A 13,946-nucleotide genomic window follows, 5' to 3' on the forward strand; every position below is an offset into this window, starting at 1 on the left:
GTTTATTTTGCATTTTGTTTACGACCTTCCACTAAGGAAGGGATTCTATTTGTGTTTATCTGCTCTGCATAGTAACTAACAGTTCTTGATAAAACTTTACGTAGTTTTCGTGTTAGATTTCTTAGTGTTTTCTTGATCGTTTAGAACAGAAAGCGCCCTAAAACCGTCTTTTGTTTGTTTCGCGGCCGTTAGCCACTAGTCACTTGAATCAGCAGTTGTCTTGTGACAGCCAGAGCGAGAGCACCAGCAGCAGCGAGTACTGTTTGTATAAAGCGTTTTTGTACTTATTTGCTGCGCTTAGCTTTTAAATAGTTTTTCTGGGAAAACCTAGCGTAGTTTTCGCGTCTCGTATTTCAGTGAGTGTTTCTTGATTATCAGAGTAGCTCATCAGAAGATTATCTTGGGAATTTGTCACCGTATAGAGTAGGGTAAACATAGTCATGTGTAGGGACTGTGGTTGTTGTGAGCGGACGCAAGGAGAATTGGCCACTCTTCGGGGGCAGGTGGAGGCTTTGTCTGTTAGGCTCATCGAGCTCGAGGCGCAGGCGTCGGCTCGTAGTGGCGTTGGGGCAACTGTGGTGAGACCTATGCCTACTTCGGTGGCCTTGGAATCACATGGAACCCCTGATGTCGCTGCGTCTTCCGGCAGTGAGCATCTTACCGGTCAGCCATCACTCCAGGGTGAATGGCGGACAGTGGTGGGCTCGCGCGTGCCTGGCCGAAAGGCGAAGGTGGGATCTGGCCGCGTGGCAGCTGCCTTACCCCTTTCCAACAGGTACGGGGTGCTTCCTAGTGGTGATGACATCGTTTCCGAGCCACCACAGGATGCCTCGCCTGTTGGGCCAGTGGCCGATTCTCCGGCAAGGTCCCGACAGTCACAGAGGGCGGGCCTATTAGTTATAGGGAGCTCCAACGTTAGGCGGGTTATGGAGCCCCTCAGGAAAATAGCGGGTAGGTCGGGGAAGAATGCCAGTGTGCACTCGGTGTGCTTGCCGGGGGGTCTCGTCCGTAATGTGGAGGAGGCCCTTCCGGCAGCTATTGAACGCACTGGGTGTGACCGGCTGCAGATAGTAGCACATGTCGGAACGAATGACGCCTGCCGCTTGGGTTCTGAGGCCATCCTTGGTTCCTTCCGGCGGCTGGCTGATTTGGTGAAGACAACCAGCATCGCACGCGGAGTGCAAGCTGAGCTTAATATCTGCAGCATAGTGCCCAGAGCCGATCGCGGTCCTCTGGTTTGGAGCCGTGTGGAGGGTCTAAACCAGAGGCTCAGACGACTCTGCGACTATAATGGTTGCAAATTCATCGACCTCCGTTATTGGGTGGAGAACTGTAGGGCCCCCCTAGACAGGTCAGGCGTGCACTACACACCGGAAGCAGCTACTAGGGTAGCAGAGTACGTGTGGCGTGCACACGGGGGTTTTTTAGGTTAGAGGGACCCCCCCTTGGGCGAAACGATAAAATACCTGACGGCTTACCAGAGAGGACATTATCATCGTTGATAAAGAACGTCCGTCCTCAGAGACCATAAACAGGAAAAGTTAACGTAATATTGGTAAACTGCAGGAGTATCCAGGGCAAGGTTCCTGAATTAGTATCTCTTATTGAAGGAAATAGTGCGCATATAGTATTAGGAACGGAAAGTTGGTTAAAACCGGAAGTGAACAGTAACGAAATCCTAGACACAGAATGGAATATATACCGCAAGGATAGGATAAACGCCAATGGTGGAGGAGTATTTATAGCAGTAAAGAATTCAATAATATCCAGTGAAGTTATTAGCGAATGCGAATGTGAAATAATCTGGGTTAAGTTAAGTATCAAAGGTGGGTCAGATATGATAGTCGGATGCTTCTATAGACCACCTGCATCAGCAACCGTAGTAGTTGAGCGCCTCAGAGAGAACCTGCAGAACGTCGTGAAGAAGTTTCGTGATCATACTATTGTAATAGGGGGAGACTTCAATCTACCAGGTATAGAATGGGATAGTCACACAATCAGAACTGGAGCCAGGGACAGAGACTCTTGTGACATTATCCTGACTGCCTTGTCCGAGAATTACTTCGAGCAGATAGTTAGAGAACCAACTCGTGAAGCTAACGTTTTAGACCTCATAGCAACAAATAGACCGGAACTTTTCGACTCCGTGAATGTAGAAGAGGGTATCAGTGATCATAAGTCAGTGGTTGCATCAATGACTACAAGTGTAATAAGAAATGCCAAGAAAGGAAGGAAAATATATTTGCTTAACAAGAGTGATAGGGCACAAATCGCAGAATATCTGAGTGACCACCATCAAACGTTCATTTCTGAGGAAGAGGATGTGGAACAAAAATGGAAAAAATTCAGAAACATCGTCCAGTACGCCTTAGATAAGTTCGTACCGACTAAGGTCCAAAGCAGGGGAAAGATCCACCGTGGTATAACAATCATGTACGAAAGGTACTACGGAAACAAAGAAAGCTTCATCATAGGTTTAAGAGTAGTCGAATCATAGCTGATAAGGAAAAGCTGAACGAAGCGAAAAAGAGCGTAAAGAGAGCAATGAGAGAAGCATTCAACGAATTCGAACATAAAACATTGGCAAACAATCTAAACAAGAACCCTAAAAAGTTTTGGTCATATGTAAAATCGGTAAGCGGATCTAAATCCCCTATTCAGTCACTCGTTGACCACGATGGCACCGAAACAGAGGACGACCGAAGAAAGGCAGAAATACTGAATTCAGTGTTCCGAAACTGTTTCACTGCGGAAAATCGTAACACGGTCCCTGACTTCAGCCGTCGCACGGACGCCAAAATGGAAAATATTGAAATAAACGATATCGGAATTGAAAAACAACTGCTATCACTTAGTAGCGGAAAAGCATCCGGACCAGACGAGATACCCTTAAGATTCTACAGTGATTATGCTAAAGAACTTGCCCCCTTTCTATCAGCAATTTATCGTAGATCGCTGGAAGAACGTAAAGTACCTAGCGACTGGAAGAAAGCGCAGGTCGTTCCCATTTTCAAGAAGGGTCATAAATCAGATGCGAATAATTATAGGCCTATTTCGCTTACGTCAATCTGTTGTAGAATAATGGAACATGTTTTGTGTTCTCGTATTATGACGTTCTTAGATAATACAAATCTCCTTCATCATAACCAACATGGATTCCGCAAACAGAGATCATGTGAAACTCAGCTCGCCCTATTTGCCCAAGAAATTCACAGTGCCGTAGACACTGGCGAGCAGATTGATGCCGTATTCCTGGACTTCAGGAAGGCATTTGATACGGTTCCGCACTTACGTTTAGTGAAAAAAATACGAGCTTACGGAATATCGGACCAGGTTTGTGACTGGATTCAGGATTTCCTAGAAGAAAGAACACAACATGTCATTCTTAACGGTTCAAAATCTGCAGATGTAGAGGTAATTTCGGGAGTACCGCAGGGAAGCGTGATAGGACCTTTATTGTTTACAATATACATAAATGACTTAGTTGACAACATCGGTAGCTCCGTGGGGCTATTTGCAGATGACACGGTTGTCTACAAGAAGGTAGCAACATCAGAAGACTCGTACGTACTCCAGGAGGACCTGCAGAGGATTTATGCATGGTGCGACAGCTGGCAGCTTTCCCCAAACGTAGATAAATGTAATATAATGCGCATACATAGGGGCAGAAATCCATTCCAGTACGATTATGCCATAGGTGGTAAATCATTGGAAGCGGTAACGACCGTAAAATACTTAGGAGTTACTATCCGGAGCGATCTGAAGTGGAATGATCACATAAAACAAATAGTGGGAAAAGCAGGCGCCAGGTTGAGATTCATAGGAAGAATTCTAAGAAAATGTGACTCACCGACGAAAGAAGTAGCTTACAAAACGCTTGTTCGTCCGATTCTTGAGTATTGCTCATCAGTATGGGACCCTTACCAGGTTGGATTAATAGAAGAGATAGACATGATCCAGCGAAAAGCAGCGCGATTCGTCATGGGGACATTTAGTCAGCGCGAGAGCGTTACGAAGATGCTGAACAAGCTCCAGTGGCGGACACTTCAAGAAAGGCGTTACGCAATACGGAGAGGTTTATTATCGAAATTACGAGAGAGCACATTCCGGGAAGAGATGGGCAACATATTACTACCGCCCACATATATCTCGCGTAATGATCACAACGAAAAGATCCGAGAAATTAGAGCAAATACGGAGACTTACAAGCAGTCGTTCTTCCCACGCACAATTCGTGAATGGAACAGGGAAGGGGGGATCAGATAGTGGTACAATAAGTACCCTCCGCCACACACCGCAAGGTGGCTCGCGGAGTATAGATGTAGATGTATCTCTACAGGGCTCTCCCATCGGAAACCTTCCCACTTGGGAGGGTTGGTTGGTTGGTTGATTTGTGGGAGGGATCCAAACAGCGAGGTCATCAGTCCCATCGGATTAGGGAAGAATGTGGACGGAAGTCGGCCGTGCCCTTCCAAATGTATCATCCCGGCATTTGCCTGAAGAGATTTAGGGAAAACCTGTATCAGGTTGGCTGGACGCCGGTTTTTACCGTCGTCCTCCCAAATGCGACTCCAATGTGCTAACCACTGCACCACCTCGCTCGGTCCCACTTGGGCATGGACAGGATTACTCTGTGTGGAGGTCACTCAACCATCTTCCTTCTGGAACTAATGGATCCGGCGGTGAGCTGCAGAAATAGCACTTTCCTTTGACTACCACAAACTGTGACTGCGGAGAAGCACAGACCATGGAGCACATACTTAGGGGTGGTCTAATTTCATCTAGAGGCGCGATGAGACTGATAATTGTTTACTAAACCAATGTCTTTTGTGGTTTAGTAAGGTCGGTGCTGTTGCCGCGCCAGTTACATATTCTGCCTATTCTGCCTATCAAAGTGAGAGAATTCGCTGTTCTACTATAACTCACGTGACCGTTTCCAACAAGGTAAGTGTCCCACAGCTTTTTGTTCACATTCTACGTCGAGCTCACTTAAATCAGCATATTCTTAACTATCTTTGCATATGGTGCAGTTGGGAAAAAATTGTTTATGGTGGTCACTGAATATTTTCTCAATAGATACGCGTTTGGGGCGGAATGGTCTATTGGTATAGTCCGTTCCGTTTCATGTCGCCTTTTATTCTTCACCTGACAAGCTCTACCGCATGTTTTGTCTTTCTCGTTTGGAGATGGTACGTCATTATGTATGGAAAACAGAGAGAGAAAATTAGTCCACGAAAAATTTGCATCCATCAATAACTCCACTGTGTAAAGCTACTGTACTTTTAGCCCAGAAAATGTTACACCAGTACTCAAAGTTACACCAGTGCAGAAACGAGTGACAAGGAAGAGAGGTAAAACCGCTACTCTCACATCATCTCCCTACATGAAAGCGCTCCAAGAAGCGGTCAAAAAGTTCTTGGAAATTGAAGAAGCTAAAGAGAAAAGAGCAAAGATCGCCTGCTGCCTCCAGAAGAAAAGAAGAAAATGAAATGAAAAGGACAAGATCTCCAATCAAAGAAGAGAAAGATAAAAGAAAAGTAAACGGACTCTACAGAAGCCGGCCGGAGTGGCCGAATGGTTCTAGGCGCTAAAGTCTGGAACCACGCGACCGCTACGGTGGCAGGTTCGAATCCTGCCTCGGGCATGGATGTGTGTGATGTCCTTATGTTAGTTGGGTTTAAGTAGTTCTAAGTTCTAGGGGACTGATGACCTCAGAAGTTAAGTCCCATAGTGCTCAGAGCCATTTGAACCATTTTGAACTCTACAGAAAATGAAAAATCCGAAGACGAAGAAGATGTGACATGTGTACATTGAAACGAATTATATTCCACTTCAGTCGAAGGACTGCATGTCACAAGTGCAAGCAGTGGGCTCATGACTCTGTGTGCTGGTATAGATAGTGAGGACGATGGAGCCCAACTTATCTGTAAGATGTGTCATCGAAGACAAACTAGAAGACCCTTTCTTAGGTTGTTGACATAAAAAACGAAACATACTTTTTCTACTATCATCACTTGCAAATTGTATCAGAAAATGTTTAAATAAACGGCTCCTAATTTTTCTAAATAGTTTGTTTTTATTGTTGAGTCCGTTAAAAATTTTGACAGGCCGTTCCGCCCCCGGTCTCCCCTAATAACCATATAATTGTATTTGTTTCTGACTCGAATAAATAAATAAAACATTTTCAGTATCTATGCACTTTGTATAAAACATAAACATTTCAAAGAATAAAGACAGACCTTCAGGGCTCGGAACGCAGCCTGACTGAAATAAAACCAATGTTTGCTACTGGAAACCGAGGTGTCTCCCTTGTATTTTAGCACTGTAAATCGGTCTGGCTCCTACAATTATTCTTAGCCTTTTGCCGAGCAATGAGTCGCGAGCTCTGACAGAATAGCATTGTTTTATGAGACCCTTCCAAACCAAATCAGCGCATACATCCAGACCAAAGGGTGTACAACTTTACACTGATAAGAAGGCTCATACTACCAACTTCTTTGTAAATTTGACTCGAATTTGTATTCAACGAAATAACGTCAAACACCCTCTCAACAACTCACTTTTTTATGACAGGCAACGTATTTAGGTCTTACCTGGTATCCATAGATCAGCTGCTAATACCAAATGGTTCCTTTGTGGAGACCGTAGCACAGTTCGTACGCCAACCAGGACCGTCCGTAACCTTTGTCGAGGTCATGTATAAATCTCTGCCCAATCCGATCCATCAAAACGTTTATCTTCCTTCTTCCAACATACGTTTATACTTTTAAACTTTTCTAAAAGCAAATGTACAAGCATTGCAACATTTTTTATTCCGTTTCAGGTGTCACTAGATAGTTGCGGAAAACTTTCCGATGTGTACGACACGTCCACTGACAGCTTTGAAGGTGAGTAGAGCGCGCATGTTAAGTATTACTCTACTACTAAGTTACTTTTTTAGCGAGCAATAAAACTGTATCCAAGTGAATGACCGTGGAAAGGGGAGAGGCGAATGTCCAGTCTTACAGTAACATTATGGCTGTAATCTCACTATAAAACATCAAAGCAGACAGAAAGCCAAAGAGGATGCAGATTTTTGTGTGCTATAGGAGAAGAGCAGGGGGTTCTGCACAACCATCTGGTATCACCAACAGCATCAGCATCACCAGCAGCAGTAGCAACGACAACCATTCGACGCACACTGCTGAGTAAAGGTTTCCCCTAGTCTCTTCTATACATACACACATAAATACGCTCAATCAGTTCCACAAAAAAGTGTACGCCATGCGAGAGACGAGCGTGTGGCATCGTTGGCCGGGAGTCCCCATTCGGGGAAGTTCGGCCGCCAAGTGCAGGTCTTATGTCAGTCGACGCCACATTGGGCGACTTGCGCGCCGGTGATGAGGATGAAATGAGTATGAGGACAACACAACACCCAGTCCACGAGCGGAGAAAACGTCCAACCCGGCTGAGAATCGAACCCGGGCCCGCTTGCATGGGAGGCAAGCACGTTACCACCCAGCTAAGCAGGCGGACTGTACGCTGTTATCTGCATGAAATAAAAGATACTATTACAAATGTATGTTTGCATGAAAATACATGTTATTACTAATTGCATAATTACCTAACAGTTAATCCAGTCGCCGGCCGCGGTGGCCGTGCGGTTCTAGGCGCTTCAGTCTGGAACCGCACGACCACTACGGTGGCAGTTTCGAATCCTGCCTCGGGCATGGATGTGTGTGATGTCCTTAGGTTAGTTAGGTTTAAGTAGTTCTAAGTTCTAGGGTACTGATGACCTCAGATGTTAAGTCCCATAGTGCTCAGAGCGACTTTTGAAGTTATTCCAGTCGCTGCCATCATCGATTATAGCTAGACACTATTTGGCATCCTTTTCACTAGATTTTCTGCATATTCTCTCGGTAACGAACTCCACATATGACAGCTGCTTGAAAGTATGTATTGGCTTTCCTTTAAACTTCCTGTTAATATACGACCAAACATTTTCGAACGGATTTGCTTCCGGAGACACTGCAGGCCAATCCACCGTGGCACGCTGTTGCCTTGTTTCCACGCTGTACAGAAACGGCTGCGCTGATTCGGATCATTATCCTCCTGAAGCACCCAGTTTGGCTCGTCCGAACCAAATAGCTTCTTAACAGATCTCAGAAGGCATTTTTTCAGCGTTTAAATCGGCTGTTAAATAAGTGCAAATAGCCAATACATTCAACTCACACTGTTTATCTATACATGTGCAAACGTGCATTGATTACGGATTCGAGACTGCGGCCAGAGATGTGGCTGAGGCGTTTAAAATTATGGCTTACAACTTCTTGTGGAACTGCCTGTACATACAGACATACATACACATCCTGCGATCACAGACCCTACAGACAACGCGCTGCATCCACATACTGCCTCCATTCCTTTCTGTTTCGTGCTCGGTTCCATCAGGCGTCTTCAGTCCGCAGGGCTACCGGGTCCTCCGCCAGATCGTCTATCCAGCTCCGCCTTGCTCGCCTATGGGGTGCCTGGTGCCTGGTTTTCCCTTGGATGCGTTCTTCACCTGTTTTTTTCTGGTATACCGGCTACATGGCCCACCGATTGGATTCTTTTGCTCTTCAGTTTCTATAGGATTTTTGGTTGTTGTATCAGGAGGTAGATTTCCTCATTCCTCCTCCTCCTCCTCCTCCTCCTCCTCCTCCATTCTCCTTTATCTATGATGGATCTCCATATCTTCCTCATTGCTCTTCTTTCAAACACTAATAGTTTATTCTTTCTTCGTTTAGTTACGTTCCAGATTTGTGAGCTGTACATGACTGCTGGGCATATCGTTGTGGTACATGTTTTCATCTTAGTATTCGGCGAATATTGTTTTCGAGTTGCGCGTCTTCCTGAGCGAATACAAGCATTTCATTCCCACTGTTATTCTTTTCTTGATGTCCATTCCTATGCTGTCGTCACTGGTAAACCAAGACCATAAGTATTTAAACTGGTGAACTTTCTTGATCCTCATGCCATCTACCTCAAGAATTCCTTCCTGCTCTTGTCTTCTTCCTAACTGCATGAAATCCGTTTTGTCTTGATTCACCTTCAGCGCAACTTTCTGTGCGTAGGCGTACACTATCTGGTACATTTATTTAAACTCATGGATTTATTCACTTAGTAATATTATATCATCTGCATACGCGAGAGGTTGATAGGAAAGGTGTTAAGACATCAGGGAAAGACTTCCATGGTACTAGAGGGAGCTGTAGAAGGCAAAAGCTGTAGAGGAAGACAGAGATTGGAATACATCCAGCAGCTAATTGAGGACATAGGTTCTGAAATGAGAAGTTTGGCTACTCCTGGGGATGCTGTCATTTGCACGTTGGAAATCGACGAACTGGCTGTAGATATCTTGGTCATATTCCCAGTGTTTTTCATGCAACTGTCTTAGAGTGCAAATGTGATCTGTTGTAGAATGATTTGTTCAAAAGCCATTTTGGTATTCCTGTATGTTGCCCTTTTGCATCCACGACATAATGCTGCTACACACATCCACATTACTCCTGTATGTTTTCTAACGTCATCTAGTCTCCTTCCGTCAAGTCGTTGTCTGGTTCTTCCTTTATCTTATCCATGGTCCATCTACCATCCACTCGCCTAGCTTCATGCCCCACCTACCTCCATGTGATTTCCTTATAGTCATAGTTACAAATTCCACTCTAGTGTACTCTCTGATCCGTTTCCTTGTTTTCTAGTCTTTCCCAGTCTCTCTCAACATGACTGTTTCTCCATTGCTTGATGAGGTATCCTCCGTATCGAAATTCAAAGCTCATGCCATAAGTCAAAACCGGTAATACACTCCTGGAAATTGAAATAAGAACACCGTGAATTCATTGTCCTAGGAAGGGGAAACTTTATTGACACATTCCTGGGGTCAGATACATCACATGATCACACTGACAGAACCACAGGCACATAGACACAGGCAACAGAGCATGCACAATGTCGGCATTAGTACAGTGTATATCCACCTTTCGCAGCAATGCAGGCTGCTATTCTCCCATGGAGACGATCGTAGAGATGCTGGATGTAGTCCTGTGGAACGGCTTGCCATGCCATTTCCACCTGGCGCCTCAGTTGGACCAGCGTTCGTGCTGGACGTGCAGACCGCGTGAGACGACGCTTCATCCAGTCCCAAACATGCTCAATGGGGGACAGATCCGGAGATCTTGCTGGCCAGGGTAGTTGACTTGCACCTTCTAGAGCACGTTGGGTGGCACGGGATACATGCGGACGTGCATTGTCCTGTTGGAACAGCAAGTTCCCTTGCCGGTCTAGGAATGGTAGAACGATGGGTTCGATGACGGTTTGGATGTACCGTGCACTATTCAGTGTCCCCTCGACGATCACCAGTGGTGTACGGCCAGTGTAGGAGATCGCTCCCCACACCATGATGCCGGGTGTTGGCCCTGTGTGCCTCGGTCGTATGCAGTCCTGATTGTGGCGCTCACCTGCACGGCACCAAACACGCATACGACCATCATTGGCACCAAGCCAGAAGCGACTCTCATCGCTGAAGACGACACGTCTCCATTCGTCCCTCCATTCACGCCTGTCGCGACACCACTGGAGGCGGGCTGCACGATGTTGGGGCGTGAGCGGAAGACGGCTTAACGGTGTGCGGGACCGTAGCCCAGCTTCATGGAGACGGTTGCGAATGGTCCTCGCCGATACCCCAGGAGCAACAGTGTCCCTAATTTGCTGGGAAGTGGCGGTGCGGTCCCCTACGCCACTGCGTAGGATCCTACGGTCTTGGCGTGCATCCGTGCGTCGCTGCGGTCCGGTCCCAGGTCGACGGGCACGTGCACCTTCCGCCGACCACTGGCGACAACATCGATGTACTGTGGAGACCTCACGCCCCACGTGTTGAGCAATTCGGCGGTACGTCCACCCGGCCTCCCGCATGCCCACTATACGCCCTCGCTCAAAGTCCGTCAACTGCACATACGGTTCACGTCCACGCTGTCGCGGCATGCTACCAGTGTTAAAGACTGCGATGGAGCTCCGTATGCCACGGCAAACTGGCTGACACTGACGGCGGCGGTGCACAAATGCTGCGCAGCTAGCGCCATTCGACGGCCAACACCGCGGTTCCTGGTGTATCCGCTGTGCCGTGCGTGTGATCATTGCTTGTACAGCCCTCTCGCAGTGTCCGGAGCAAGTATGGTGGGTCTGACACACCGGTGTCAATGTGTTCTTTTTTCCATTTCCAGGAGTGTATTTATATATGCATGCATATTATTTGGCGCTATTAGGGGCTTCATGTCCCCTCTTACATTTAATCGAACACCTTAGTGAATCAGCATAACTATTTGTACAGATTGTGAGCAATATACGCTGCCTGAAAAAAGAGTGAAGCACTCAGAAGACATGGTCGTATTTCACTGTAACTTCGTACATGTACACACCATCGACGGTTATGTAAATGATTGATTGCAGTTTTTGCGAAAGGTAGGACTGCTATGAGAGTGCATTAGTATTTTTCGTGTTTAGTGTTTTTACAATGCCTGTTAGGCTATACAGGGGACGTGAAACGCGTCATATGTTGAGTGGTCACTGTGAAGGACGCGGAGATGCTGGACACCCATTTAAGATAGCGTTATCAGCGCCTGATATCGAGTTTGAGAGGGGCCTCAGTGTGGGTCTCGATTCGGACGGCCTGTCGAATCGTTCAGTATCCAGATTTGTGGATCATTCGGATTTGACAGTGGACTGTATGGGAAGATGATGGCAGGCATACTCGACGTCGAGGTTCCGTGCGACCGCATTTGAGCACCACAAGGGAGGATCACCGCACTGTGCACCAAGCACACCATAACACCTTCACATCTGTGCCCGCAATCCGAGAAGCACTGAAGTTGCGCAGGTCACACCAACACTGAAGAAAGGAAATAGAAGTAATCTGCTAAATTACAGACCCATATCACCGATGTCGATGTAGAGTAGGATTGAAGCTTCCTGGAAGATTAAAACTACGTGCCGGACCGAGACTGGAACTCGGGACCTTTGCCTTTCGCGGGCAACTGCTCTACCAATTGAGCTACCCAAGCACGACCCACGCCCCGTCCTCACAGGTTTACTTCTGCCAGTACCTCGCCTCCTACCTTCCAAACTTTACAGAAGCTCTCCTGCAGTGCGTGAGTCGTGCTTGGGTAGCATAGTTGGTAGAGCACTTGCCCGCGAAAGGCAAAGGTCCCGAGTTCGAGTCTCGGTCCGGCACACTGTTTTAACCTGCCAGGAAGTTTCATATCAGCGCACACTCCGCTGCAGAGCGAAAATCTCATTCTAGAGTAGGATTTTTCGAACATATTTTGTGTTCGGACATTATAAATTAGTCAGTTTCACGAGAAAGTGTACGCCGTCTTCTGTATGAAATAACACTATTATAAATATATGTTGACATGAGAATACATGTTATTACTAATTTTGCAATTACCTAACAGTTAATCCAATCGCTGCCGTTACCGATTATAGCTTGGCACCTTTTTAGCATGCTTTTCAGGAGATTTTTTGCATAATCTCTCGGTAATGATCTCCATATCATCCTGATTTTATATGACGGTTGCTTCAAAGTATGCAGGGTGTTACAAAAAGGTACGGCCAAACTTTCAGGAAACATTCCTCACACACAAAGAAAGAAAATATGTTATGTGGACATGTGTCCGGAAACGCTTACTTTCCATGTTAGAGCTCATTTTATTACTTCTCTTCAAATCACATTAATCATGGAATGGAAACACACGGCAACAGAACGCACCACCGTGACTTCAAAAACTTTGTTACAGGTAATGTTCAAAATGTCCTCCGTTACCGAGGATACATGCATCCACCCTCCGTCGCATGGAATCCCTGATGCGCTGATGCAGCCCTGGAGAATGGCGTATTGTATCACAGCCGTCCACAATACGAGCACCAAGAGTCTCTACATTTGGTACCGGGGTTGCATAGACAAGAGCTTTCAAATGTCCCCATAAATGAAAGTCAAGAGGGTTGAGGTCAGGAGAGCGTGGAGACCTTGGAATTCCAATCCATCGGTCACCGAATCTGTTGTTGAGAAGCGTACGAACACTTCGACTGAAATGTGCAGGAGCTCCATCGTGCATGAACCACATGTTGAGTCGTACTTGTAAAGGCACATATTCTAGCAGCACAGGTAGAGTATCCCGTATGAAATCATGATAACGTGCTCCACTGAGCGTAGGTGGAAACGTAGGTGACGAAACTAAAATGAGCTCTAACATGGAAATTAAGCGTTTCCGGATACATGTCCACATAACATCTTTTCTTTATTTGTGTGTGAGGAATGTTTCCTGAAAGTTTGACCGTACCTTTTTGTAACACCCTGTATATTGGTTTTCCTTTAAGCTTCATCTTAATATACGACCAAACATTTTCGATCGTTTTTGCATTCGGCGGCATTGCTGGCCAATACATCGTGGACACCCCATTGTCTTGTTTCCACTCTGTGCAGAGACTGCTGCTATGTTTCGGATCATTATCCTCTAGAAACACCCACTTTGCCTCGTTCGAACCAAATAGCTTCCTAACGGACCTCAGAAGGCATTTTTTATACATATTTTCAGCGTTTAAACTGACTGTAAATAAGTGGAAATAGCCAAAACTACAACCGACAAAGAAATCATTCAACTCTCACACTGTTTACCAACACACTGTGCTTGCAGATTAGAGATCACTACTAGAGATGTTGCTGCGGACGTTACATTTAAAATTATGGCTTACACTTTCTTGTGAAACTAACTGTACCTCAAATAAAACGATCTATTGACAAATAGTGAGCACGCATTCAGAAAATATCGTTCTTGTGAAACACAACTAGTTCTTTATTCACCCGAGGTAATGATTGGTATAGTAACGGGATCTCAAATTTATTCTATATTTGCAGTAGGTTTTTGACACCGTTC

At 45.9% G+C, this 13,946-nt stretch overlaps 1 protein-coding gene across 1 annotated transcript in view; it reads left to right on the plus strand.

The window, feature by feature from the left end:
* LOC124620051 overlaps positions 1 to 13,946 on the plus strand; it is a 395,729-nt gene that overhangs the window by 351,870 nt on the left and 29,913 nt on the right. The window contains exon 6 of the mRNA XM_047146718.1: positions 6,824 to 6,887. Coding sequence (XP_047002674.1) covers positions 6,824 to 6,887 — 64 coding nt within the window. The remainder of the gene's footprint in view (positions 1 to 6,823; positions 6,888 to 13,946) is intronic.

This window comes from Schistocerca americana, chromosome 6 (genome assembly GCF_021461395.2).
Source record: "Schistocerca americana isolate TAMUIC-IGC-003095 chromosome 6, iqSchAmer2.1, whole genome shotgun sequence".
Lineage (NCBI taxonomy): Eukaryota > Metazoa > Arthropoda > Insecta > Orthoptera > Acrididae > Schistocerca > Schistocerca americana.